The sequence below is a fragment of the Moschus berezovskii genome, chromosome 2 (genome assembly GCF_049115385.1).
Source record: "Moschus berezovskii isolate FMDL1 chromosome 2, NW_MosBer_1.0, whole genome shotgun sequence".
NCBI lineage: Eukaryota > Metazoa > Chordata > Mammalia > Artiodactyla > Moschidae > Moschus > Moschus berezovskii.
The window spans coordinates 133349000-133376577 of record NC_142461.1 but is presented as its reverse complement, the minus strand read 5'-3'; the positions used below and the strand labels follow the sequence as shown (position 1 = coordinate 133376577).

Genomic DNA, 27578 nt, shown 5'->3' with positions numbered 1-27578 from the left:
ATATCTACCTAAAGAAACAAAAGACCTGTACATAGAAAACTATAAAACACTAGTGAAAGTAATCAAAGAGGACACTCATAGATGGAGAAATATACCGTGTTCATGGATTGGAAGAATAATTATTGTAAAAATGAGTATACTACCCAAAGTAATTTATACATTCAGTGCAATCCCCATCAAGCTACCAACGATATTTTTCACAGAACTAGAACAAATAATCTCACAATTTGTATGGAAATACAAAAAACCTCGAATAGCCAAAGCAATGTTGAGGAAGAAGAATGGAACTGGGGGAATTAACCTGCCGGACTCCAGGCTCTACTACAAAGCCACAGTCATCAAGACAGTATGGTACTGGCATAAAGACAGAAATATAGGTCAATGGAACAAAATAGAAAGCCCAGAGATAAATCCACACACCTATGGACACCTTATCTTTGACAAAGGAGGCAAGAATATAAAATGGAGAAAAGACAGTCTCTTTAACAAGTGGTGCTGGGAAAACTGGTTAGCCACTGGTAAAAGAATGAAACTAGAACACTCCCTAACACCATACACCAAAATAAACTCAAAATGGATTACAGAGCTAAATGTAAGACCAGAAACTGTAAAACTCCTAGAGAAGAATGTAGGCAAAACACTCTCCGACATAAATCACAGCAGGATCCCCCAAGACCCACCTCCCAGAATATTGGAAGTAAAAGCAAAAATAAACAAATGGGACCTAATTAAAATCAAGAGCTTCTGCACAGCAAAGGAAACTATAAGCAAGGTGAAAAGACAGCCTTCAGAATGGGAGAAATTAATAGCAAATGAAACAACTGACAAAGAATTAATCTCCAAAATATACAAGCAGCTCCTGTAGCTCAATTCCAGAAAAATAAACGACCCAATCAAAAAATGGGCCAAAGAACTAAACAGACATTTCTCCAAAGAGGACATACAGATGGCTAACAAACACACGAAAAAATGCTCAACATCCCTCATAATCAGAGAAATGCAAATCAAAACCACAATGAGATACCATTTCACACCAGTCAGAATGGCTGCTATCCAAAAGTCTACAAGCAATGAATGCTGGAGAGGGTGTGGCGAGAAGGGAACCCTCTTACACTGTTGGTGGGAATGCAAACTAGTACAGCCACTATGGAGAACAGTGTGGAGATTCATTAAAAAACTGGAAATAGAACTGCCATATGACCCAGCAATCCCCCTCCTGGGCATACACACCGAGGAAACCAGAATTGAAAGAGACATATGTACTCCAATGTTCATTGCAGCACTGTTTATAATAGCCAGGACATGGAAGCAACCTAGATGTCCATCTGCAGATGAACGGATAAGAAAGCTTTGGTACATATACACAATGGAGTATTTTTCAGCCATCAAAAAGAATGCATTTGAATCAGTTCTAATGAGGTGGATGAAATTGGAGCCTATTATACAGAGTGAAATAAGCCAGAAAGAAAAACATCAATACAGTATACTAATGCATATATATGGAATTTAGAAAGATGGTAACCTTAACCCTGTATAGGAGACAGCGAAAGAGACATAGGTGTATAGAATAGTCTTTAGGACTTTGTGGGAGAGGGTGAAGGTGGGATGATCTGGGAGAATGGCATTGTAGCATGTATATTATCATATGTGAAATGAATCACCAGTCCAGGTTCGATGCATGATACAGGATGCTTGGGGCTGGTGCACAGGGATGACCTGGAGGGAAGATACGGGGAAGTGGGAGGTGGGAGGGGGGTTCAAGAAAGGGAACACATGTACACCCGGGGCGGATTCGTGTCAATGTATGGCAAAACCAACCAATATATTAACGTAAAGTAATTTGCCTCCAATTAAAAAAAAAAACAACTTTCAGTGTTCCTTTGTGGCTCTCACTGTACGGGAGGCCTTCCCAGTCAGTCAGGAAAACAGTACACAGTCAGCTGCTCCATTGCCATAACAGTCACACAAATTAATGCTGTCACAACAAAAGGCATCCTCTGTCCTGTCCCCAGGTTTCAGACTGGCCTCAGGTCTAAAGGTACAGAACTGCATGATACTATTAGCAACTGGCACACACATGGTCGTCACCAGCCACTTGTGACGGCTCACATGTGAAACAGGGCTACTCCAATTGCGATGTGCTAATACACTCTGGAGTATTTTAAACTTGGTATAAAATACATAAATTTAATTAATTTTTTACATTGATTAAAATTAAATGATATTCTGAGTATACTGGATTATATAAAATATTAAAATTAATTTCCCTTAATTTTTTCCCCTTTTAATGTGACTACCATAAAATTTAAAAGTATGTGTGCACACATATATATACAACCCCATGGACTGTAGCCCGCCAGGCTCCTGTGACCATGGTGATTCTCCAGGCAAGAATACTGGAGGGGGTAGCCATGCCCTCCCCCTCCAGGGATCTTCCCAACCCAGGGATCGAACCCAGGTCTCCCACACTGCAGGCGGATTCCTTACCATCTGAGCCACACCAGGGAAGCCCATGAATACTGGAGTGGGTGGCCTACCTCTTCTCCAGGGGATCCTCCTGACTCAGGAATCGAGCCGGGGTCTCCTGCATTGCAGGCAGATTCTTTACCAGTTGAGCCACCGGGAAGCCCAAACATGGCTTGTATTAGTGTTCTACTGCACAGTGCTGGAGAGAGAAGTGGTTACAAGAGCAAGCTCTGAAATCACACTACTTTGGTTCTAGCTTAGCCTTTACACTAATAATTATATAAATGTTGAGAAAATTAAACTCTAAAATTTAATCATCTAATCTACAAACTAGAGATAACAATGGTATTATATGGCTGTAGTGAGAAGTCAGTTCAGTTCAGCTGCTCAGTCGTGTCCGACTCTCTGCAACCCCAAGGTCTGCAGCACGCCAGGCCTCCCCGTCCATCACTAACTCCCAGAGCTTACTCAAACTCATGTCCATTGAGTTGGTGATGCCATCCAACCCTGTCGTCCCCTTCTCCTCCCGCAAAGTAAAGAAAATAATGTATACAACTTATTGGGCTTCCCTAAGCTGAAACTCCAATACTTTGGCCACCTCATGGGACGAGTTGACTCACTGGAAAAGACTCTGATGCTGGGAGGGATTGTGGGCAGGAGGAGAAGGGGACGACAGAGAATGAGATGGCTGGATGGCATCACCGACTCGATGGACATGAGTTTGAGTGAACTCCGGGAGTTGGTGATGGACAGGGAGGCCTGGCGTGCTGTGATTCATGGGGTCACAAAGAGTCGGACACGACTGAGAGACTGAACTGAACTGAACTGAGTGGCTCAGTTGGTGAAAAATCTGCCTGCAATGCCGGAGACCCAAGTTCAATCCTTGGGTCAGGAAGAGATCCCCTAGAGAAGGAAATGGCAACCCATTCCAGTACTGTTGCCTGAAGAATTCCATGGACATAACTGTTGGCAGGCTACAGTCCAAGGGATCGCAAAAGTAGGACACGACTGTGTGACTTTCACTTTCATACAACTTATTATAGGGCTTGGCATATACATACTAAAAGATTCCAGGATCTTTGGACGAAATTGAATTCCTCACTAGTAAATGACTCCCCCTCCCCCCACCCCCAACACAGCAGACTTCTAACTACCCCCAACAGGAGCTAACCCATAACTTGAAATCACTTTGCTGCTAAGTCACTTGAGTCGTGTCCGACTCTGTGTGACCCCATAGAGGGCAGCCCCCCAGGCTCCCCCGTCCCTGGGATTCTCCAGGCAAGAACACTGGAGTGGGTTGCCATTTCCTTCTCCAATGTGAAATCACTTTAGGCTTGGGTTTAAGAAGTCTGCTTCCTCAGTTTGAGAGTCTCAAGGATGTAAGAAAAACACTTATTAATCAAGTTTTGGGGTATTAATTTAGCCTCACCTCAACCTTCCATTTCTGCACAATCTTTTTATTCATCTCATCCTCTATAACTTCTCTTCCAAAATCTATTTCCTGCTCCCAAATCCCTATTCACCCCAACATTCCTCCTCTTCTATCTACTGAGATCAAGGCAGACCACAGCATGATCTCTATTTCCACACCCTTTACCTTCTCACCACACTGTGTTCTTTGGTTTCTTAAACTGTTTACATACTCTTCCTCCCTCAGCCTCAAACTAATGTCTCTTTCTTCTAAGCTAACAATTCCACCTAGTTTCTTCAGTCCCACCCCACCTCTAGTCATCCTGGCCTTGAAAGCAAAAACAAACCAAAAAGTCTTCCCTCAACCCTATTACCTCTATGATCATCTTCTTTCTTTATGAAGCCAAACTTAAATAAGTAACCTATATTCACCGTCACCAATTCTCTACGAGCGACTCACTTCTAAAACCCGTGCAAAACAGCGTATACAACCACTGTCAGGATCCTGTTCTCAAGTTCACCAGTGAGCTCTTACGTCATCAAACCCTTTTCTCAGAACTCATGTTCCTTGACATCCCTGAAGCATGTGACACTGATGATACTGTTTAATTCTCAAGAATTATATCATCCACCTATACCTCTTGAATCTCTTCATATTTTCTTCAGTCTCCTCCCAGAAAATGGGCATTCCATAATCCCTCCACACTCTTCTTATATACCTTAAAACCCAAAGCCTCAGCTATAGAATCACATCTAAATCTACATCCCAACAGTGATCTCTCAAGACAAGCATTTCTTACAATCCGTGTCACTGATACCTCAAAATAGGTATTTATAAAAGAGAACTTCTCTTATTCCCCCTTCACACCTCCCACTTAACTTTGTTATTTATCTTATTAGCACATTGTTCTTACCGACAGCAGTCAAAAATGTCAATCTTGCTTTGCCAGCAATCCCCCCCATTTGCACCTTCACACTCTCCTAAGCAAAACTATCTATCATTCTAGACCCAATTTCAGTAACATTTATAACCTGGTCCTTTATGATCACTGAGCCAGGAATGACCCTTTGCTCACCCTACATTCTGAAAGAACTTGGCTTACTTAACACACCTGTGTCCTGACCTAAACAATGTCTGAATGCACGGAATTATATATTTCTGGATGCAACACAAGAGTAATCAGAGTACTTCACAAATTAATAAAGGGGGGGTCACAAAAAATCATTTTATCAGCACTTACCTAATGCAAAGGTAAACATTAGGAAGAGTGACCTCCCTTTCTTTATATATTCTAATTGGCCTCCGTATCATCCTCTACACATCACTTGTACCTCCTAACCAGGCTTTTTTTCTAGAATCCAGGGCCTTATTTCCAACTACTTTCTAAATATCATCATTTAGATAACAGGGAGGCAACCAAAACTTAACATGACCCAAGGGGATCTCAGATCTTTCTCTAATTAACTTTCTTCCTGAATTTATTTGATAATAAAAATAGCTTACATAAGCTACTTTATATATTAATAAATATAAAATTAATCCTCACAAGTTTATGTATACTGTCATTCCTCTACCACAAACAAGATTTAAAAGCTTGATAACTTGTTCCAAGATCACACAACTGTTAAGTGGCAGAGGCACACCTGCATATCTTGGCATGCTTGACTCCAAAGGCTATGTTCATCCATTCTCACAAAGCAAAATTAGAAACCTTGAGTCATCCTTGAAGTTCTCCTCACTCTCTACATTCTGCCACCCAGTCCTATCTACCCTACTATTTAAATCTCTCTCAAACTAGTTCTTTCCTCTCTAAAGCTATGGCACTGCCTCTGTTCAGCCCCTTAACAACTTTCCCCTGAACTACTGCCATAACCAGATAATTGATATTTTCCTGGGATCTCAACCACCTACACTGTTCTTTATAGAATTTAAATTTAATCATCTGCTATGGAGAAGGAAATGGCAACCCACTCCAGTGTTCTTGCCTGGAGAATCCCAGGGACGGGGGAGCCTGGTCGGCTGCCGTCTATGGGGTCGCACAGAGTCGGACACGACTGAAGTGACTTAGCAGTAGCAGTAGCATCCTACTTAACATTTTATAAAGATTTCCAACTATTAGGTTAAATTCAAACTCCTTAACAATTGGACCTCTATCTCTCTAATCTCATCCCACTCTTCTCCAAATAACACACTAGACCAGTCATACTATACCATTTGTCTCTTAATGTAGCAGCCCTGATTCCTTCCTCAGAACATAAGGTTCCCTTTCTCTACTAATGACTTCTAACCATACTTCTGGATTTAGTTCAAGTACGACCTCCTCCAGAAAGCCTTTCGTACCAGCTCCAATCCTTGCCCCAGCAAATTATGCCTTCCTTCCTCTGTAGTCCCAGAGCACTTTTCCCTTATTTCTAACCCCAAAGTCATCACAGATTATTCTAAGTATTGTATTTCTGTCCCTTCCTGACTGAAAGCTCTTTGAGAACAGAGACTGTATATTAATCTTATATCCCTAGCATAACTTTTGGAACAAGCACTCTACTGAATGTGTACCAATCGGCATCTTTTGAAAAGGGATATCAGGCTTACGAATCACAGCACAGAATGTCTAAGAATGTCAGCAATCAGTCTCCCATATTTGCTGAGAGGTAAATCAAACATTCCCAAAAGAGGGCTGATAATCAGCAAAATCAATTAAGGACAACAATGTATCCAGAAAAGAAGCAAAGATAAGAGAAGTCACAGATAAACTTTAGGGAGAATACAATGAAATAATTAAAAGAAAAAAAACAACTAGTTTCATAGGGATAATCCGTTCCGTCCGTTCCGTCGCTCAGTCGTGTCCGACTCTTTGCGACCCCGTGGACTGTAGCCTACCAGGCTTCTCGGTCCATGGCATTCTCCAGGCAAGAATACTGGAGTGGGTTACCGTTTCCTTCTCCAAGGGATCTTTCCGACCCAGGGATTGAACCCGGGTCTCCCGCATTGGAGGCAGACGCTTTAACCTCTGAGCCACCAGGGAAGCCCCATAGGGATAATAAAAATGCTATATATACATACACATATATAAACCCACATATATATAGGGTTTCCCGGGTAGCTCAGTGGTAAAGAATCTGCCGGCCAAAGCAGGAGACACAGGAGATGCGGGTTCAATTCCTGGCTAGGGACGATGCTCTGGAAAATGAAATGGCAACCCACTCCAGTATTGCCTGCAAAACGCCAGGGACAGAGTAGCCTGGCACGTTACAGTCCGTGGGGTCACAAAGGGTTGGACATGACTTGACAACTGAGCAACCACGCATATATATAGTCCACATTCTCTTACACCAATTTTGAAATGCCCACTTAAAGTTATTTCAGCATTAGAAATAAACTGTGTATTGCCAAGGTAATGAAATTCAACTTCAAAGATAACTACAAATAATCTTATTTTTTCCCTCCCTTATCTTGAAAAAGATAAATTCTCAAGGGAATTCCCAGGCGGTCCAGTGGTTAGGATTTCACTTCGCTACCAAGGCGCGGGTTCAATCCTTTGTTGGGAACCAAGGTCTCCACAAGCCTCCCTGCAACCCACGGGGAGCGGCAAAAAAAAAAAAAGAAAACAACTCTTGAAACCCACATTTCCTCAGCAAACAAGTACCCGTCTTCAGCGTGTAGAGAGACCCAGAATGACACAAGTAAAAATCATAGTCAACCGAAAAGTTTGCCTGCCCCACTTGCATGACGCTACAACATACAATATTATGAAGCCTACCCTTCCACTCACGACAGGCTGAATAATGGCGTCAGGAGGGAAAATTCTGCCTGGCAAACTTTAAGACCTGCACTCACAAGGACCTCAGGGATGGGCGGAGACAGCGTTTAGTCGAGAGTCCTGACCCGAGGGAGGCCGCGGCTGGCGGGAGGCCGCTCCCCACGTGCGCCCGCCAGCGCCGCGCGCCCGCCTCCGCTCCGCCGCCGGAGAGGGGGAGGGGCGCCCGGGCGGGCCCCGGTTCCGGCGCCAGGCCCGGCCGGGGCCAGAGCCCTCGGGCCTACGACAATGTAACAGTGAACGCCCGCTGGCCACACGACACTACCTGCTTGATCGCGCGAGGTGGGCACCTACAATCCACCAGCGGGCCGGGCAGCGTCCCGCCGGCAGCCCGGCCCGGCCCGGCTGAGTCCCGACTCCCCCACAGCGCGCGCGGGGCGGGGCGGGGCGCGCCGCCCTCAGGCCCGCCCAGTCCGGCGAACGTGCGATTGGCGCCGCCCTCAGCCAATCCCCGCGCCGCGCTTTCCGCAAGGAGCGCTTCCGCGGGCCGCGCCGCGCTGAGGCCGGCCACTCGCATCCGGCCTGAGGAGACGCCGCCTGCGCGGCCGCGGCGCTGCTGCTGCTTCTGCCCTGCCGCCGGCAGTGGGGCGGCGGGTGAGTGGCCACGAGCGGCCGCAGGGGCTGTGCTGCTGCCTGTGCCGTGGGGAGCTGCCGGCAGGCCCTCGGCGTGAGGGGAAAGGTGCACTTTGGCCCCATCCGCGGCTCCCTGTCTGGCGATGCGGGCCAAGTGGCCCCCACGGCTTGCGCCCCGGTTCCTCGTCGTCGCGGCCCGGGCCTGACGGGATGTGCGGCTCCGAGAAGAAAGCGGTGGGGAGTCGGGGCGGTTTGTCGGTGGCACAGCGGCTTCTGCTGAGTTTCCTCTCCCCGGGAGCTCCGGCCTCCTGGGAAGGCTGCCCTTGGCTGTGTGGCGGGCGGTCGCTGGGTTCCCTGCCTCCGCGAGGGCAGCGCCGAGGGGGTTCTCTTCTCTGTGAAGTCATTGTTTGCCCGTCCTGAAGTGGCGCGGCAGACGCCCTGGGAAGGTTTTCTGTCCTGGGGTAGGATCAGTCTTTGCCTTCCGCCTCACATGTAGATTTTAAGGTCTTTCGACCACTTAAAAAAAAAAATTCTGTGGAAAGTGGGCAAACCACCCTGTGTGGTGGTGTGTTCTAAGTACAGTTTATAGCGTATAAAAACTATATAGACTGGAAGACATATTTACACTTTTAAGTTTGAGACTGACTTGATGTTTTTAGTGTAACTTTCATCACCGTAAGCCTATAGATTTTTGGAGGGAGAGGGCCATTGTACTCTGGAAATGGTTGTTGGCTGGAGTTAGAAATTCCTCTCTCAGTGCTAACTCTGTAATGGAAAGGGTTTGTATACTTTTAACTCAGAGCTGTTCCCAATGCAGTGTACCACGGCCCACCCCTCACCCGCCCCAATCTCATAAAGAAAGGGGAGAGGGAGGAAGGAAAGAGAAAAAAAACAGTATTTTAGGGACGGTGACCAGAACTACAATGTGCAGAAGAAAGACTCCTTGTTTTAACCTAATTGTATCACAAGATTGAGAGAGAAACCTTATCCTTTGACCATGTAAAATTTCCACCTCTTTATGTTCGTCTCATTTTCAGTGTTCCTAAAGGAGTGATTTGAACTCTGACCACTCTATGGATGCATTGTTAGGTGTAAGAAAGAGTCTGGCTACTCAAAACAGACTGGTTTAGGTTAACTTTTTTTTATATATTATTCTGTTGGTAAACTTATTTCCTGAGTTTTCACTATGCTCTCATGATATTAGAAAATGTAGGTTTTCTCTTTCAGTTTGAGTTTTCCTGCCCATTGTTTCATTTAGTAAAACCAGCATGCCTGGAGACAAACTTTAGGAAAGGAATTTTAACTTTATTATTTTCAACAAGAAGCATAAAAATAAGTCTTGTCTGTCTTACCTTAGAGTCGGATGTGAAGAACTATTGTTGACCTCCTGGGCTTCTGGAAGTAGCATATTTTGGAGGGTCTGTTCTATTTCAGAACGATGAGGGGGAAAAAAAAAGTAATCCCAGTAACACACTTACTTTGTCTTGTCAGAATTAGGAATATTTGGGTTCCCAGTTACATCAGTGTTGATTCATTTCATTGCTTTTCTGCAGCGCAAACATGAATGTTGGCGTTGCCCACAGCGAGGTGAATCCAAATACCCGTGTAATGAACAGCCGTGGTATGTGGCTGACATATGCATTGGGAGTTGGCTTGCTTCACATTGTTTTACTCAGTATTCCCTTCTTCAGCGTTCCTGTTGCTTGGACCTTAACAAATGTTATACATAATCTGGTAAGAATTTCACCTTATACTGAACACTTAAAACCTTAAGGTTTAATGATTTTTCAGAGACTGGGCGAGGAAAAAATGGGGAGTTATTGTTCAATGGGTAACGTTTTGTAGAATGAAAACTTCTGGAGATGGATGGTTGTAATGGTTGCGTAACACTGTGAATGTACTTAATACCATAGAACTGTACACTTAAAGATGGTTAAGATGCATTTATGTTATGTGTATTTAAACAACTGGTGGCTCAGACGGTAAAGTGTCTGCCTACAAACCGGGAGACCCGGGTTCAATTCCTGGGTCGGGAAGATCTCCTGGAGAAGGAAATGGCAACCCACTCCAGTATTCTTGTCTGGAAAATCCCATGGATGGAGGAACCTGGTAGGCTACAGACCATGGAGTTGCAAAGAGTAGGACACGACTGAGCAACTTCACTTTTTTCACTTTAAGAAGCTTAAAGTTTTATATTAAAAGAAAAACACATGACTCAGATTTTAAACAATTTGAGTTATATAAAATTCACCCATTTAAAGTGTATAGTTAAGTGATTTTTTTTATATCTATGACAGTTTTGAAGAATTCTTATCTGGAATAAGATTATATTTTTCTATCACTTTAAACATTGGACCCTTTTTATAAGTAAGACCTTTTTTTTCTTGCTGTTGGTTTTATAGAATCTGAAAAAAAAAAGGTCATTTTAGCAAAAATTACAAGATGCTTTAACTGAGACTAATATATTGATTAACCAGAATGCATCAGAAGTAATTATGTTTTTTGGTTAACTAGAATCTAATGAACATCTTCGGTTTAAATCCTTGTTAAGTCTTTCTAAATTGTATAAATATACTTTTCTATTTCAGTATAGAAATTTTGAGTTTAATCTGTCTTAAATGATTCAGAAACTTACGTTGCCTTAGCTTCTTCCTGTTAATTATTGCTCATTTGTATTATATGATAGCTCTACAAAGTACCGGAGGTTAGACTGGATACTGACAATATTAGGCAGCTCTGGAAATTGCCTATTTAAAAACAAAAAACCTGATGGTGACTTTTCTTATCTTTAACAAACTATTAAAGTAGAATGAAAGGGGAGAAATCTAGTTATTTGAGACTTAATTGAATCCAGATTACTTCTGTATTTGTTTAAAGATATACCCAAAATGAGAAACTTAGAACTTTGAAACAGAAAAGTGTAGGAGAAATAGATTTTTTTAAATTAGTATGATTTATTTAAAATCTTCTGGAAAGTATATGAAGTTTGCTGTGCATGCTCATTCGTGTCCAGTTCTTGTGACTTGGTGATCTGTAGCCCACCAGGCTCCTCTGTCCATGGGATTTTCCAGACAAGAACACTGGAGTGGGTTGCCATTTCCTCCTCAAAGGGATCTTCCTGACCAGGGATTGAACCTGCATCTCCTTCATTGGCAGGCGGATTCTTTACCTACCACTGAGCCACCTGAGAAGCCTTGAAGTTGACTGGAGAAGGACAAAGATGATGTAGTAGAAATAAATGAATGTCCAATTAGTTTATTTTATATGATAGACTTGGAAAGGAATGTTGAACACTTTTTAAATAGTGGTCTCTGAAATATTTGATGCTAGTCATATCCCTTTTATTGGAATTCTTTTCCTTTGGCTTCCGTGGGATTGCTTTTTGCTGGATATATTTTGGATCTTTCCTTTACTACTTTCTCTTGTAGTCTTCTCTTTTCCTCTCAAGTATTGCTATTACCAAGGCTTTCTTCTTTATCCCTTCTTATGATATATGTTCTACCTAGGTTACTTCATCTGTCTGTATTTTCAGTTTATACCTGTTAATTGATGACGACCATGTTAATACTGCCAGATCACCTTACACCTTAAAACCAAACAAGAGTAAATTACACTCACTCCTGATATATTCCTTGCTACCCACCAGAGTCTGTTCCTGGACTTTGTTCCTAATCTAATCTAAAGGCACCACTATCTGCACAGCAAGCCAAGCCACATAGCTGAATGTCAAAGGTAAAGTGATCAATATAATGTATCATCCAAACCAAGACTGTTTTGAGAGTAAAAGAGCTCTAGTAATAACAACCTTAAGAGAATAAGTATAAATCAGGACTACCTATGCAAACTAGTACATATGGTCACACTAGTCTTAAGGTAACCTTTTTTCTTTATATTCCACAGCCACTTAGTCAAAGCCCTGTACTGTTTTACTGTCTCCAGCTTGATCCTTACTGACATTGCTATAATTCATGCCCTTTTTTCCTCTCAGGTAGATTACTCCTACTTGGTCTCCTTGATGCTCCTCTACTCTACTTTCCTTCATTCAAGTTTGGCAGAGTGATATTTTTAAAATTCATGTTTGTTCAAGACACACTCTTAAGTCTTTCAATGATTCTATTGCATTCATAGTAAAATGCCAGGTTCTTTGTGTGACATACAAAACTAGTTGAAAATAGTACAGAGGCAAGAAAGAGACCCAATCTTAACACGTCTCCAAACACAACTATGATCTCACAATAATGAAAATCATCTCTCAACTTTCTGCTTTGACTTAGGCTCTTCTTCCACTATTTTAATACCCCTCCCCCCTTCCTGCTCTGCCTGGCTGATTCCTGCTTGTCCTGGCAAACTTCTCAAGTATCACCTTTTCTAGGAAGCTACAAAATTCCCATGCTGCATTCTTTTTTCATGTGTTTATCATACTTGTATAATTAGCAATTTATCTCTATTTTTTAACTTCTATATCTCTAAAGACCTATTTAAATAAATTATGTATGTTCTCACATAATTTTCCCTTCTCCAGTGGCACATGTATTAAATGAACTTTAGAAGTCGTCTGCCCACTTCATGTTTTCAAGTTGGTTGACTGAGATTGAGACACAGTATATGGCCATGGACAAAGGACGAGTAATTGAGAACATGTAGGGAAGTAAACTTTGACTTAGTCCTCCATACTAAAAACCTGACTAACCAGCCATAAATGTAGCAATTACATGATGCTAAATGTAAATCTCTTTTGATGTTAACCTACATTAAACCAATTAAAAGTGTGAAATATGTACTGCACACTTTTTAATATGGAAAAATAGACCTAATTGTTATCCATGGTTAGAAAAAACATGGCCTGTGTCTTTATAAACTATATACTAGAAACCTACAGCAGTTATTTTTACTCAGAGCGACAGTTCACTCTTAAAGTTTTAATACTGCACAAAGCTTTTACCTGGCTTTTAAAAGGAAAGAAAATTCTCCTCACTTTGAGTCAGTAAATATTTGTTAAGGGCTAATCATGAGCTACATATTTATTTCCCTGATTCTTTTAATGTGGGTATAAATCATCATTAAAATTTTATAGAAAAAGTTAATAATGGAGTAGAAGATAAATGGTTAGGTAAGATTTTTTTCATTAAAGAGAATACATAAAATAAACTGTTTGAATATTATCTTCTAGACCCTGGTGAGTGCATGTGGTTTGAAGGACATAATGAGAGAATTATTTTTTCTCTTCAATAACTTCTAATATATATATTGTCTAAAGCAGAGATTCTTAACTTTTGGGGGTCACATTCTCCTGAGAATTTGAAAGCATATAATTTGTGCTTCATACTCTCTTTTAAAACCAATGTGAAAATGATTTCCTTGTGCTTATAGAATAAACATTCCTTGGTTTAATGTCATCTTGGCTTAATATCTAATAGTTGCTTTGTATGAGTCCCTTTTCCTGAAGTATTCAGGCTAATGGGAAAACAAACATTATATAAATAACTTCACTATAATGTATTGTGCTATAATAAAACTTTTCAATAAAATTCTATATATGCACATAGAGAAGAGGTTAATTAATGCTAATGTGAAGGGATTCACTAAGGAATTATTGAACTGAACCTTCAAGAATAAGGTAGTTGACAGGGTTCCATCAAGGCTTTTGCTTTGCATTTCCTGCATTTTGTTATGCCTGTGACAGAAATTTCTGTCCTACATTGTAGTTGTTTATGCATATCTTGTTTTTCCTTACCATCTCAGAAGATTGAACTTTCTCAAGGGGTTGCACACATCTTGTTCAATTTCATATATGTATACAGGTCCTGTGTTATATTAGTCACTTATTAAACTTTTGTAGATTTACATCCAGTTGAACATGAATCCATGTGTCTGTTGCTTATGTGTTATTGTAGGTAAACAACTTTTAAACTGCCTAATGGAATAACTAGGAAGTAGGTAGACTAAGCTTTAAAGAAGGGCTGTCTTAACCTGTTAATAATAACATAAAATTTCAAATCACTAAGTTTTCTATTTTTTCCATATATTTATTAAAAGTTGAAGTTAAAAAATGATATAACATCATGACTTTATTGGATAAAACTGTTCCACAATAATATATATGCTTTATTCTGTTACCAGTGCCTTAGATGGAAATCCTGTTACCTAAAAATCTAAGTGGATATCTCCAGGAAACCAAATCTAGTATACATTGTTTTTTTTCCTAATTAACCACAAAATTAGATACTTAAACGTATCACTGGCCAGAATGGCTTTTAGTAATTTTTTTTACTTTGATTTTTAAAAACTACCTTCTAAAAACACACTACTGAGTTAACAGTGGTGATTTTAAAAGCAGATTGTGTTGAACATTATACCTAGTACATCAAACCATCTTGAAAAAGAACTGTTGAGACAAAGACTAATGTTAAATATTTTCAAAACAATTTTCCCCTATACAGTTTATTATTATATTTGCCAATTTATATGTTTTTATCATTATATAAGTATCAGACTTACTAATATAACACTCTAAACTTTCCTACACACTGGAGATAAGGTAATCCTATTTCCTAATAGGAAATGTATTAGACAATCTAAATGTAATGATGCAATGCTACCCTAATGGTACTTTACATTTATTTTCAGTTTAATAAGAGATGAAAACAGGTTACTTTTGGTTGATATAGTGGTTTTCACCAAATAATATTTCTGTATAAGCCCATAGAACTTTAGTTTTACTATGAAGAAACTGGCCATAGTCTTTCACAATAATATGAAATCTTAAAACTTGAGCTGTTTATCATGCAGTCTGACATAGTCTGGAACTATCTTAATGCTTAATGACAAATACTTATTTTGTATTTGATATTAACTATATACCCCCTTGCTTGTTTTTCAGGGGATGTATGTATTTTTGCATGCAGTAAAAGGAACACCTTTTGAAACTCCTGACCAGGGTAAAGCAAGGCTCCTAACTCATTGGGAACAACTGGACTATGGAGTACAGTTTACATCTTCACGGAAGTTTTTCACAATTTCTCCAATAATTCTGTAAGTGGTGGAAATTTTCAGGTATGAGGAGGTCTGGATGAGATGAAGCCATTCTTTTATTAGATTAAATTTGAAATAGAAACATTATTTTGTTGGAAACATCTATCAATAAATTGTTACTTCATAGAGAATATGAAATACAGGCAAAATTTTTAACAACTGTTAAAACCAGTTTTCACTTCAGTCAAACATATATGGAGACAACATTACGTGTTCCTCAGTATGCCAAGACATTCTAGAATGTACAGGTCAAATATATTCTAGTTCATTTTCTTAAGCTGCTTGCAAGAAAACTAAACACATAATCTTGTTCTGTTGTCCACTATCATATTAATCTCCCTCAACAAAGATTTAGATGATTTCAGATGAATTTCATTGACTACCTGCCGCATTTGAATGCTCAGATTCCTTGGGAAAGACAGTATGGTTTAGAGAAAACAGAAGTTAGGCTTTCATTGTAGGACAGACCTACAGTGAATCATGTAGGGTTGAATCATGTAGCTGTCACTCAGCCTGCTTGGTTAGCTCATAAATAAAATTCTAGCCAACGGTACCTAACTCAATCTGATGATGTAAAAAACAAATGAGATAATATCTATCTGTAAATGTAATGCATCTAACCTTATATCTGGTATCTGATTTCCTCCTAATATCTGATATTCAGAATTCTCCACAAAATGGTTCCTACTTTATTTTTCCTTTATGTGAATATTTTACCTTAACCCAACTCCCACCTAGCCACACTCTTCTAAGCAGCATTTGTTAAATATGTTATGTATAAGCCTATCTCTATGCCTTAGTTCAAGTCATTTTTTCCACCTGAAATGCTTTCTCCTTTCTAATTTATCTGTCTTGTTTTTCTTTCAATATTTAAATTGTGACCATCTCAGTGAGGTCTTTTCCTTAGCAACCAACCTTCAGTGAAATGCTCTGCTTTGAACTTCCATAGTGGTAGTTATATATCCCTTATTTATGCCACTTTATATTATTTCTCTATTATTTTGTTTATTTCTGCAGAAAATTTATAAGTGCATAGAGTGCTTTGAATTTTACACTCAGATACTTGCATGCAATAGATAGTTCACATATATCCCAATCACTCACCCAATCACAAAGAATATATATAATTACACATCCATTATAGAATCAGTGTGGTCTGCAGTAACTGGAAAGACTTAGAGGCGTTGTTGGTCAGTTGCCAAATCGCGTCCAACTCTTCACAACCCCATGACTGCAGCACATCAGGCTTCTCCCTCACCATCTCCTGGAGTTTGCTCAAACTCATGTCTATTGAGTCGAGGCATTAGAATCCCTTAAAACGGAACTTAAGGTAGGTTAGGTGTTACATTGATGTTTAAGATAGGGAAGGCATTTTCAAAGGAAAAGAATGAAGTAATCATAAAGTGATACATTTCTTTTTCCTTATGTAGATTTCGTTCCACATAAGAGGAAATTTTTTTTAAGTTTTTAATTATTTTAGCCTGATATAATATCAAAAGAAAAATATGTATGATCTAACAAAGATTAATGCAATAACAAGAATAATGGCTATTCAGAGAGCCCTAAATTTGTATTTTAGCTCTACTACCCTCTAGCTACCTGACTTTCAGCAATACTCTTGAAAGTCTCAGTATCCTCATCTATAACATGTTGAAGATTGCATTATAATATGGTTGACCCTTGAATAATGTGGGCTTATGTGTGCCTAGCTTCTGTATAGTTAAAAATCTTGAGTATAACTAGTCAGCCTTCTGTATCAAGTACAGTACAATGCTTTATTCTTCACAGTCTTTACATCCTGTTTATATTAGGATACTCTTTGGTGGTTTCTTGATGTGTCTTCATTCTGATGTACCCTTGGGTCAAACTTGGGCATTCTGAATTGATGCTTTATGGTCTTAAAGGTGGCTTAAGCTTCTTAAACAAATTCTCAAATACACTGGATATCCTGAATATATACACTCAAATGTTCAGTTGTAGAAAAAACAGCTAGAATCTTACCGTAATGTCTTTCAAGTTGCCAATTATACTGGTTATATACCTATTCAACTACAGTATGGAAAAAAGAACATCAAAAGGGCAATCAAGTATTTGTTTGCTTTCGAAGATGCTATTACAAATTGTACTAATGCACTAACACCCTGTTTTTCACAACTTGCCAGCGGTGGCTTTTAACGTTTTGGTGGGTCGCAATAAACCTTCTGAGAATATGATGGATGCTTTGAATCTGGATCCTCTGTTTAGATATATACACATTAATACAAAACTATACCTACAAGTTTCAAGAAGCATACGAACCCTAGTTTGAAAGCCTGCTTTAAAGGATGCTAAGTAGTAATTGTCTTCCATTAAATACATTTTACACAATTGCAAAAATGCAAAATGTGCATATTTGCCTCGATTCAACCAATGTTTCACTCTCAATTAAAATTAATTTAGGCCCTCAAATGTTTGCTCTTGTTCTAGTGCTCAAAAAAAATGATTCTGCATTTGGGTATTTATGTTTCAGTCGCCTTTTTCCCATCTTTAAATATTTAAATATTTCTAAGCAATTTCACTTTTAGATATTTTTTATATATATATATTCTTAACTTTTGTTTCTACAGATATTTTCTGGCAAGTTTCTATACGAAGTATGATACAACTCACTTCATCCTAAACACAGCTTCTCTCCTGAGTGTACTAATTCCCAAAATGCCACAACTACATGGTGTGCGGATCTTTGGAATTAATAAGTATTGAAATGTTTTGAAATGGAACAAAAAGTTTTACAGCTCCTGAGTTTTCTGTAAGGAAGGAGTGGTTAGTGAACTGCATAATGTGAAATGAGAGGAGGCTACATTGGAAGTCCAGTTGCTGGTTCTTCATAGGCTGTTTTGAAGTGCAGATTCTTACAGGAAGATGCCTCTGTTTAATGCATCTGGTATCTTTCTGAGGAGAGGCTTTATGGGCAGGCTGGGCAGGCCCAGCTTATAAGTTAAATGGCTGTAAAGTAAGGGTGTACTAGATAAATCCAAGGAAATAGAGATTTATAAGAAACTAAGTCTGGCTTAGCTTATAATGAATGGGCATTATGTTTGGAGAAGAAAATTTTCAATCATTCAGTCATGGTCAGTTTAAGCCGACTTACGTGTAAACCAGAATCATCTCTTTACAAGTTTATTATAAATTGTTTTTATTACCATACATATTCCTCTTGTGTTATATAAGAGGATATATATCTTTTGTTTTATACAAACCAGTTCCTACCTTACGAACTCTTTTGGTTTTGCAGGCTCAACATTGTTTGATAAATGAGTTTATTTTTACATTTATTACTGAGTTCATGAAAGTCCACTTTCATGACTGATCAATGATAGAAGATAGTCAGGCATCTTAGAAGCAGCCTCTGAGCTGGCCTAATTTTGGAACAGAGTGGGTTTTGCTGCCTTTGCAGATACAAGGCTGCTAAACCAATTAAGAAAATAATTTATTTTTCATAATTAAAGTATATGGTAACTTAAAGTCTCTGCTTATCTGGTGGAGCAATTTAATTGTTGCCATTTGCCATTCTTTAGTAAAGAAAATTAAAATGGACAACTACCTAGCCAACCTGTGAACTGGCAGAAACTGCTTCTCTAGTAATAGTATCAAAGTAAATAATGGGGTCTTCTTGTAGCAGGCCTGCAGTAAAAGATAACATCATCTTTTCTTAGTCCTCCTGCTCTCAGTCCTCATCATTCACCCATTCGTGTTTTACCTTTCAATATGTGAGTCTTAGTGTAGATAACTCAAAATAGTTATTTGGAAATAACTATTTCCAAAGCAGCATCCATATTGAATTTTTGTCACATAGAGAAGCTTTCTGTAGTTGCTAACATTAATTCCAAGAAATAACTATATACAACTTTGAGAAGTAAACATGTCAAAAAAAAGTTCTGATATGGAATGAAACTGAAAAACCTAGTAACATTTGTAAGCAACAGTGAGTGAAAAGAATTATAAAACCAACTTAAAAGTCAGTTTGTTTCAACTGACTTTTAGGGGTAATGATCATTGTTTTGTATTTTAAAAGTGTTGAGTGTAGAAATCAGTTGTATGATAATGCCTTTGTATGTTTGTATTTTTAAAAAACCAGTAATTCTATACTTTAATAAAATTTTTCTTTGGTGTAAGGTTATTGCAGAAGCTTTCTAAATTCAGTCATTAAGTTATGCTTAAATTTTTTGAGTTTTAAGCAACTGAATTTGTAAAAGTGGAAGTGTTAGTGGCTCAGTGGTCTTTGATTCTTTGAAACCCTGTGGACTATAGCCTGTCAGGTTCCTCTGTCCATGGAATTCTCTAGGCAAGAAAACCGGAGTGGGTTGCCATTTCCTTCTCCAGGGCATCTTCCCAACCCAGGGATCAAACCTGGGTGTCCCACATTGCAGGCAGATTCTTTACCATCTGAGCCACCAGGGAAGCCCTTGTAAAATTAAGGCAGCTAAAAAGTATTCTTTCATTTTTCTTCATTTTAAAGTTTATCTCAAAAGGGTTAAATTTTTTTCCACAGACTTCAGAGACAGGAATCTGCCTCTAATACAGGCCTTTTGCCGTTCCTCTACTTTAGCCCTTCAGTGTGTTAAAAGATATTTATTCAATAGATACTTAAAGGCCCACTCCACTGTAGGAATTATTTTAGGTATTGTGGGTACAGTTTGTAGCAAGACAAACCAGGTCCTTTCCCCTATGTGCTTACATTCAAGTTGGAGAACAGATGAGTAAACAAATACATATTATTTTATATAGTGATAAATGCCATGGTGGGGGGGCAGATAAACCAGTAAAAGGCAGGGAAGCCTGCCTCAGAAAAGTCTTCCATAAAGATCCTAACTAATGTGACATTTAGACAGAGACTCCTGATGTGAAGGAGCAAGCAATACAAAGATCTGGGGAAAGAGGCTTTCCAGTACTGGTGATGGCAGGTACTAGGGCTGTGGGGCAGGAAGGAGGTGGTACCTTTGAAGGACAGTCACTGTACCTGGAAAGGAGTAATAAGCAACAAGATAAGAATGGTAGCAAATGAGTTCAGAGAAGTAGGTAGGGGTCGACCAAGGTAGAGAGCAAATTTTATTCTAAGCCTGACAAAGCCACGAGAGAGTTTTGCACAGGAGAGTAAAGGGGTCTGGGGTCTCTGTGGTGGTTTGCGTGTGTGTCTGCGAAGGTCACTGGCTAATACTGGGAATGAACTGTAAGGGAATGGGAAGCAGGAAGAACCGTTGAGAAGCTACCACAGGCAGGAGGTAGCTCAGACTGGGGAACTAGCTGACGCAGTGGTGAGAAGTGGGAAAATATGGGATGCACTTGGCAAGTACAGTTCACAAAGCACTGATACACTGAAGTAAGTAAGGGGAAGGGAACTAAAATAACTCAGTTTTTTAGCCTTAACACCTAGGTGAGTGGTTGAATGGTAAATATGAAAACTGTTCCTAATTTCACAAATTTGTACAGTTTAGTGTAAGATAAAACTTTTTTAAACAAAATCTATAATGACTATTATTTTGAATCAAATCAATTGCTATGCTATAATTGCTCCTAATTTCAAGTCAGGACATAGTTCAGTTCAGTTCAGTTCAGTCGCTCAGTCGTGTCCGACTCTCTGCGACCCCATGAATCACAGCACGCCAGGCCTCCCTGTCCAATTTCTAAATAGGTCTGAGTTCAGAAATGCCACTAATTTTAGCATACATTGGTGACTCTTTACTGCATCACTTATTACTTTGGAGTTCCAATGGCGGTTTTTTATTTCCCTCATTCCTTCTACATGTATTTACTGGAATTCTTTTCTAAGGAAGATTTTTCCCTTCTCTCCCATTTATAAAGTCATTTATATTATGAGCTCATGGATGCTTTATTTTTTGTTTATAATCCATTATAACACTATTAATTTGTTGCTCAAATTGTCCTCCAGCTTTGACCAATGAGAGTTCCCAGCGGAACTTCCAAAGTTAACCCCTGTATTCTTTTCACTTGCTCCATTTTTCATTTTTGTTTTTAAGCACAGAATGGTATTTGTTAGGTTTATGTCACTATCGTCTGTTGAACTAGAAAGATCTTGAGGGGCATAGCTATCCCCTTAACTAATATCTGTGTGAATTAGCCTTACAAAACTATATGATGCCAAGAGTTGGAAAAGACCTTAGAGGCTATGTAATTCAACCCCACCCTTTACCTTCAATTTTAATTGACCACCACGCCTCTGTTCAGTCCTGTGTTAGCACTAATAAAGGAGGACTTAAAAAATACAAGGCTGCATTTCTGTAACGGAATTAATAACCTGTTTTACATTTAGCCAAAATTTAATGCTATTCTACATAACTTTTCAGCTATTTAACTTTTAAACTGTTGTCAACAGCACTGAATAAATACTACCAGAGCTCTCACCATTTTCCATGATGATACGGTTTCAGATTTCTCCCACTGTCCTGATAATTCTGCTTTAAATTGCAGTTTACTATATATCGCACTAAGGTAACTACAGATGTGATGTCACTCCAACAGTACCACTTCCCTTGTTCTGGATACTTTTTAATGAAGCATATTATTTTAGCTGTTTTGAGAGCTACATATCACTGATTCACTTTATGGTCACTAAAGTCTCCAGTCCCAAAATGCAATGCTGTTCAGTGATGGTTTTCCCTTCATGTACTTACTTAATGGATTTATCTATATTCTTACAGATCTCCATGTTGTTGGATTTTAACCTGTTAGTTCATCTTGTCTAGCTGATATCATTAGTGAATATGACTCCAAAATATCTTCATGCGAAAGACAAGTGCAGCCACCCAGTGTAGACCAATGCAATTTAATATTCTTTCTAACAGGACAGAAAAGTAACTCCCAAAACAGTTACATGGATATTACATATTGATGTTGGAAGTGTAAACAAGTTCAGTACTGGGAAGATGGGTCTAGGTTAAAAAAAAAACACATAATTTTTGAATAGCACTGGGCCAAGAAGTAAAATAGGTAAGAGAATAGCAAAGATAAACACTTTCATTTTGCTTGATGTCAAAACGTAGTGAGATGTCTCCATAATTATAGTTCCAGTTAAAAACAATTCAGCAGATAGTTTGTTATGGGGAGTTTAAAAGTTTTTTTTAAAGTTTTTGTTTAGCTACAAGTGAATGAATACATGAGAATTATAAACATCAGACTTAGAATACTGAATATTTGGGTATACAGTACACAGCTCAACTGAAGGGTGACACTTTAGCTCTTAAATTGGGTGTTTGGTTCACAGAAGTTGATTATATTATTTTTGACACTTTCATAATTAAAATATTTCATAATTTAAAATAGTTAATAATATATTTGGATTTTCTTTTATGTTCAGAATAGTATAATTTATTTTATTTTTTGACTCATTCAAGCCTTTAATAAAACAACTAATGCTTATGAAAGTGACTCAACCTGTAGCTCTAAAGATCTATGTAATCTCAAGTTAGCACATAAGCTAGTTTTATTACTGTGACCTTTAACTGCATGATTACATGAATAAAAATAATTCTCAAATTCAAGAAATGAAAGAAACAACATCATTAATGCTTAGAATGAACTCTTTAAAATATGAAAGGAATTTTACAATATATAAATTTTCTGAATTTCCAGTTACGTTGTTGTTAGTCACTTAGTCTTGTCCAACTCTGTGACCGCATGAACTGCAGCACTCCAGGCTTCCCTGTCCTTCACTATCTCCAGAGTTTGCTCAAACTCATGTCCATTGAGTTGGTGATGACATCCAACCATCTCATCCTCTGCCACTCTCTTCTCTTGCCCTCAATCTTTCCCATCGTGGTCTTTTCCAGTGAGTTGGTACTTCACATCAGGTAGTTAGAGATTTTTTGACACTTTTTTAAAAAGTTACGGATTTTGCAAAATATGTGTTATTTTGACCATATTATAAAGAAGATAAGCATGCATTTTGTAGTTTTCAGAAGAGCCAGATGATTCACTGGCTATTGCCTGGGAAGATACCAGTATACCAGCTACTACACAAAAACCTGATACAGTGATCCTGCTTTGAAATGTGTCCCTCCTCTGAGTTACCAAACTTGTGCTTCTATCATGGCACTTAATGGTCCCAGGGAGTTTAGGGGAGCAACAAAGAGATTCACCCTCTCCATCTACTACCAGGAAACACAGACTCCACACACTTGAAAAATAAGATCATCTGAGTATGTTCAGTTCAGTCGCTCAGACGTGTCCGACTCTTTGCGACCCCATGAATCACAGCACACCAGGCCTCCCTGTCCATCACCAAATCCCGGAGTTCACTCAAACTCATGTCCATCAAGTCGGTAAATTAAACAGAATTACCACATGATCCAGCAATTCCACTTCGGGGTATATACTCCAAAGAAGTGAAAGCAGAGATGTGAAAAGAGACTTGTACAACTCATGTTTGCTGCTGCTAAGTCGCGTCAGTCGTCTCCGACTGTGCGACCCCATAGACGGCAGCCCAACGAACAGGCTTCTCTGTCCCTGGGATTCTCCAGGCAAGAACACTGGAGTGGGTTGCCATTTCCTTCTCCACAACTCATGTTTATAGGAGCACTATTCACAATAATCACAAGGTGTAGGTAACTGAAGTGTCTGTCCATTGACAGATGAATGCATAAACAAAATATGGTTTATATACACAGTGGAATATTGAGCTTTAAAAGGAAATTCTGACATATGCTACAACACTGGAATGAACCTTGACGTTAATGCTAAGTAAAACAAGCCAGTTACAAAAGAACAAGTATTGTGTGACTCAGAGCATGAGGCACCTAGAGCAGTCAAAGTCATGAAGACAGAATGGTGGCTGCCAGGAGATGGAAGAAAGGGAAATGAGGAATTAGTGTTTAATGGATGGTTTCAGCTGGGGAAGATGAAAGAGTTCTGGAGATGGATGGTAGCGATGGTTGCACAACAATGTGAATATTTAATCCCACTGAACTGTACACCTAAAAATGGTTAAAATGGTGACTTTTCTAACATTTTAACATGATTTTTATAAAAACTAAATTTGTGATACAAGCATCATGATTCAGCAAATGAAATAAAACGTGTTCCAAAGATGAGACCTGCCTGATGGATGGTATTACCGTTAATTAAAGAATGTAAAGTGAAAGTGTTAGTTGCTCAGTTGTGTCTGACTCTGCTACAGACCTCATAAACTGTAGCCTGCCAGGCTCCTCTGTCCATGGGTTTCTCCAGGCAAGAATACTGAAATGGGTAGCCATGCTCGTCTCCAGGGAATCTTCCGAACCTGGAGATGGAACCTGTGTCTCTTATGTCTCCTGTCTGAGCCACCAGGAAAGCTGTGATGAAAGAATGCTCCACATCAAAAAAGATATTTGTTAACAAGCTTAAAAATAAGAGAAAGGCAAATACCTATTTTTTTTTTTTAGCAAAATTCAACCTATGAAGAACATAAGACAGGTATGTGAGTCAAGTGGAAAGGGCTGCATCAAGCCTGAAATATTAGCCATTAAAAGCGCCAAACTCATTCCTATTGCTTCCATTCCATCATGCCAAACATTCTGGTTATAATTTGGGTCTGGCTTTCATTGTAATTTGATCAACACAGAAAAGGTGAGGATCAGCAGGCTCAACTATCCTAGACCCTTCATCATTTCTCTTATTAGTACTATGGTTTTTACATAGCAGTTTATTAGCAAATTGTGTGACTCAGCACTCCAGAGTCCAATCACTTCTAGACCTGATAAACTGATTTCAGCCCTAAAAAAATCAGATGTTGAAACCCAGTAAGCACACTATGGTCCTAAACTGGGTAAATCTGTGGCAAGCTGTCCCCTTCCCCAAGTGCCTCTCCTCTCTTAATGCACATTTTCCATAATGCTGAATTGTAATTGCCTATTAATCAGACTCATGGGGCTTCCCTGGTAGCTCAGTGGTGAATCTGCCTGCCAATGCAGGAGATGCCAGTTCAATCCCTGGGTCAAAAGATGTGCTAGAGTACGAAATGGCAACCCACTCCAGTATTCTCACCTGGAAAATTCCATGGACAGAGGAGCCTTGCAGGCTACAGTCCATGGGTCTCAAGAGTTGGACACAACTGAGCATGCACACACATTATTAGACTCCATTCCTTGAAAATAGAAAATGGATATTTTATCTTTTATCCCTAACAACTAGTAAACTGCCTAGAAAAAAGGAAAGAACCCAATAAATACGATATGTGAAAATCCAATTTAGTATGACATAAAAGCAATAGCAGAGAATGTGACCATAATTCCAAACTCTGAATTCATGTTGCAGTTACAGTGGTTAGGCCATGTTTTCTTGAGAATGCCCATGAGAGTGGCATTCAAACCATATGATGTGATCTGCATGAAAGCCCAGAGAAGTCCAAGAGAGCATACGTCTCTCCCCCAATAACTTCTCCAGTATAATAAAGAACATGCCACTTGCCAAATATGTAGGACTGGTGTAAGTGCCATTCTTTCCACTACCCATATTCTTCCTGTTTTTCAGTCTCTAAGTCATGTCCAACTCTGCGACCCTATGAACTATAGGCTACCAGGCTCCTCTCTCCACGGGATTTTCCAGACAATACTGGAGTGGGTAGCCATTTTCTTCTCCAGGGCATCTTCCCAACCCAGGGATGGAACCTGCATCTCTTGCATTGAGATGAGGAGCCACTGAGCCACCAGGGAAGCCCCAAATTCCTTCCTAATGTCCTTAAATTCTGCTCTTTTGCCTAATGCAGCATTCAGACTCAACAGCAGCCAAGAATACCCAGATAAGGAGTACCCAAATAAGGTATCTATTGATACAACCAAACACAGCAGGGATAACTCTGACAACACAGGAGAGCATTGGGATAATGTAATTCAAGGTGCAAGAAAAACAATACCAGATGTGAATGATGTTCAGAATAGACCCCAGTGTATAAGAGGAAGTAAGTCCCAGCCTATCATATGCAATCAGGATGACTATTCTTAACCTTTAGGTCTTAATTTTTCTTTTTTCCTCTTTTTGGGTCAACAACGCATCCTAGGGAAAATATGAGCTATTTAGTTTTCTATCAGTTAAGAGAACAGACTCCAGGGCAGATGGCCTGACGTCTAATCCTAGTTCTGCATTTACTAGCTGTGTAACCTGCAAATCACTCAAACTCTGTTGTCCAGTTGTCTCATGTAAAATGAGGACAGTAACTGCCTCATGGGGTTGTTATGAGGATTAAAAAAAATCTGCAACAGTGCCTAGCGCACAGTAAATGCCACTTTATTGTTAATTATGTTTATTATGGTCATACATAAATGAAATTTTTGATAAACATTAACTTCTACCTTAAAAATTCTTAGTAACGTGCTGATAATCATAAGTTTCATACCTGGTAATTATGAATTACATATCTGCCACTGGACCATAACTGTGACTTTCCCTACCTCATACCAAGACCTTCACACCAAGAAAGGCACAAACATATGTGCCAGCCCTGTCCAGGCTTGAATTTATAAAGACCTTGCTGTAAAATCTTAACGCCTCACAGGGAAGAAGAAAGGATTCGGACAAAGCTATTCATATGGTAATAAGTTCATTACGAATAAAAAGCAAAAAAGACTGAAGGAGGTTAAAGAACAGGAGTACATGCTATGCTGAAGATGGCCTCCAGAGTAAGCAAAGACCACACTTTTCTCACAGTGTCGTCCACATTCCAGCCTAAGGCAAAAATTGTTTTCTTCTTTTACTGTAGCGTTGATGCTTTTGAACTGTGGTGCTGGAGAAGACTCTTGAGAGTCCCTTATACTGCAAGGAGATCCAACCAGTCCATTCTAAAGGAGATCAATCCTGGGTGTTCATTGGAAGGACTGATGCTAAAGCTGAAACTGCAATACTTTGGCCACCTCATGCGACGAGTTGACTCACTGGAAAAGACTCTGATGCTGGGAAAGGTTGGGGCGGGAGGAGAAGGGGACGACAGAGAATGAGATGGCCGGATGGCATCACCGACTCGATGGACATGAGTTTGCGTGAACTCCGGGAGTTGGTGATGGACGGAGGCCTGGCGTGCTGTGATTCATGGGGTCGCAAAGAGTCGGACACGACTGAGCGACTGAACTGAACTGAACTGAACTTATTGTTTAGAACTAAATGCTACGCAGTCGAATCTGTGATGTCTCCGCTGTATCAGTCAGTAGCCGTGTGACCTTGCAGACGTCTTCCTACCTGCGAGTCTGGGAGAACTGCTAGAGCGCGCGCCGAGCATCTAGGGAAAAGACAAGCTGTGGGTTGTATTTATTCTGAGTG

The 27578-nt window shown here is 39.5% G+C and overlaps 2 protein-coding genes across 7 annotated transcripts in view; one reads left to right on the top strand and one right to left on the bottom strand.

Moving 5' to 3' along the window:
• Positions 1-8093, bottom strand: part of PMS1 (PMS1 homolog 1, mismatch repair system component) — a 120974-nt gene extending 112881 nt beyond the window's left edge. For 3 of the 4 annotated variants that reach the window (XR_016035966.1, XM_055398493.2, XM_088830826.1), the window contains exon 1: positions 7957-8093. The gene's annotated coding sequence lies outside the window, so the exon portion shown is untranslated. Of the gene's footprint in view, positions 1-2537; positions 2666-7956 lie in introns of all 4 variants that reach the window. The other variant, XM_055398494.2, reaches the window with a different exon arrangement.
• Positions 8094-8161: 68 nt separating this feature from the next.
• On the top strand, positions 8162-27393 carry ORMDL1 (ORMDL sphingolipid biosynthesis regulator 1). 3 transcript variants are annotated; one of them, XM_088830838.1, is made up of 4 exons: positions 8162-8285; positions 9818-9998; positions 15145-15296; positions 27025-27393. In XM_088830838.1, the coding sequence occupies exons 2-4, from the start codon at positions 9825-9827 to the stop codon at positions 27257-27259; spliced, it is 561 nt and encodes a 186-aa protein (XP_088686964.1). In that variant the 5' UTR covers positions 8162-8285; positions 9818-9824; the 3' UTR covers positions 27260-27393. The 3 variants fall into 3 exon arrangements, with proteins under 3 accessions (XP_088686964.1, XP_055254478.1, XP_088686968.1); XM_055398503.2 differs by lacking the exon at positions 27025-27393 and adding an exon at positions 17903-19455; XM_088830842.1 differs by lacking the exon at positions 8162-8285 and adding an exon at positions 8325-8498.
• Positions 27394-27578: the final 185 nt, after the last annotated feature.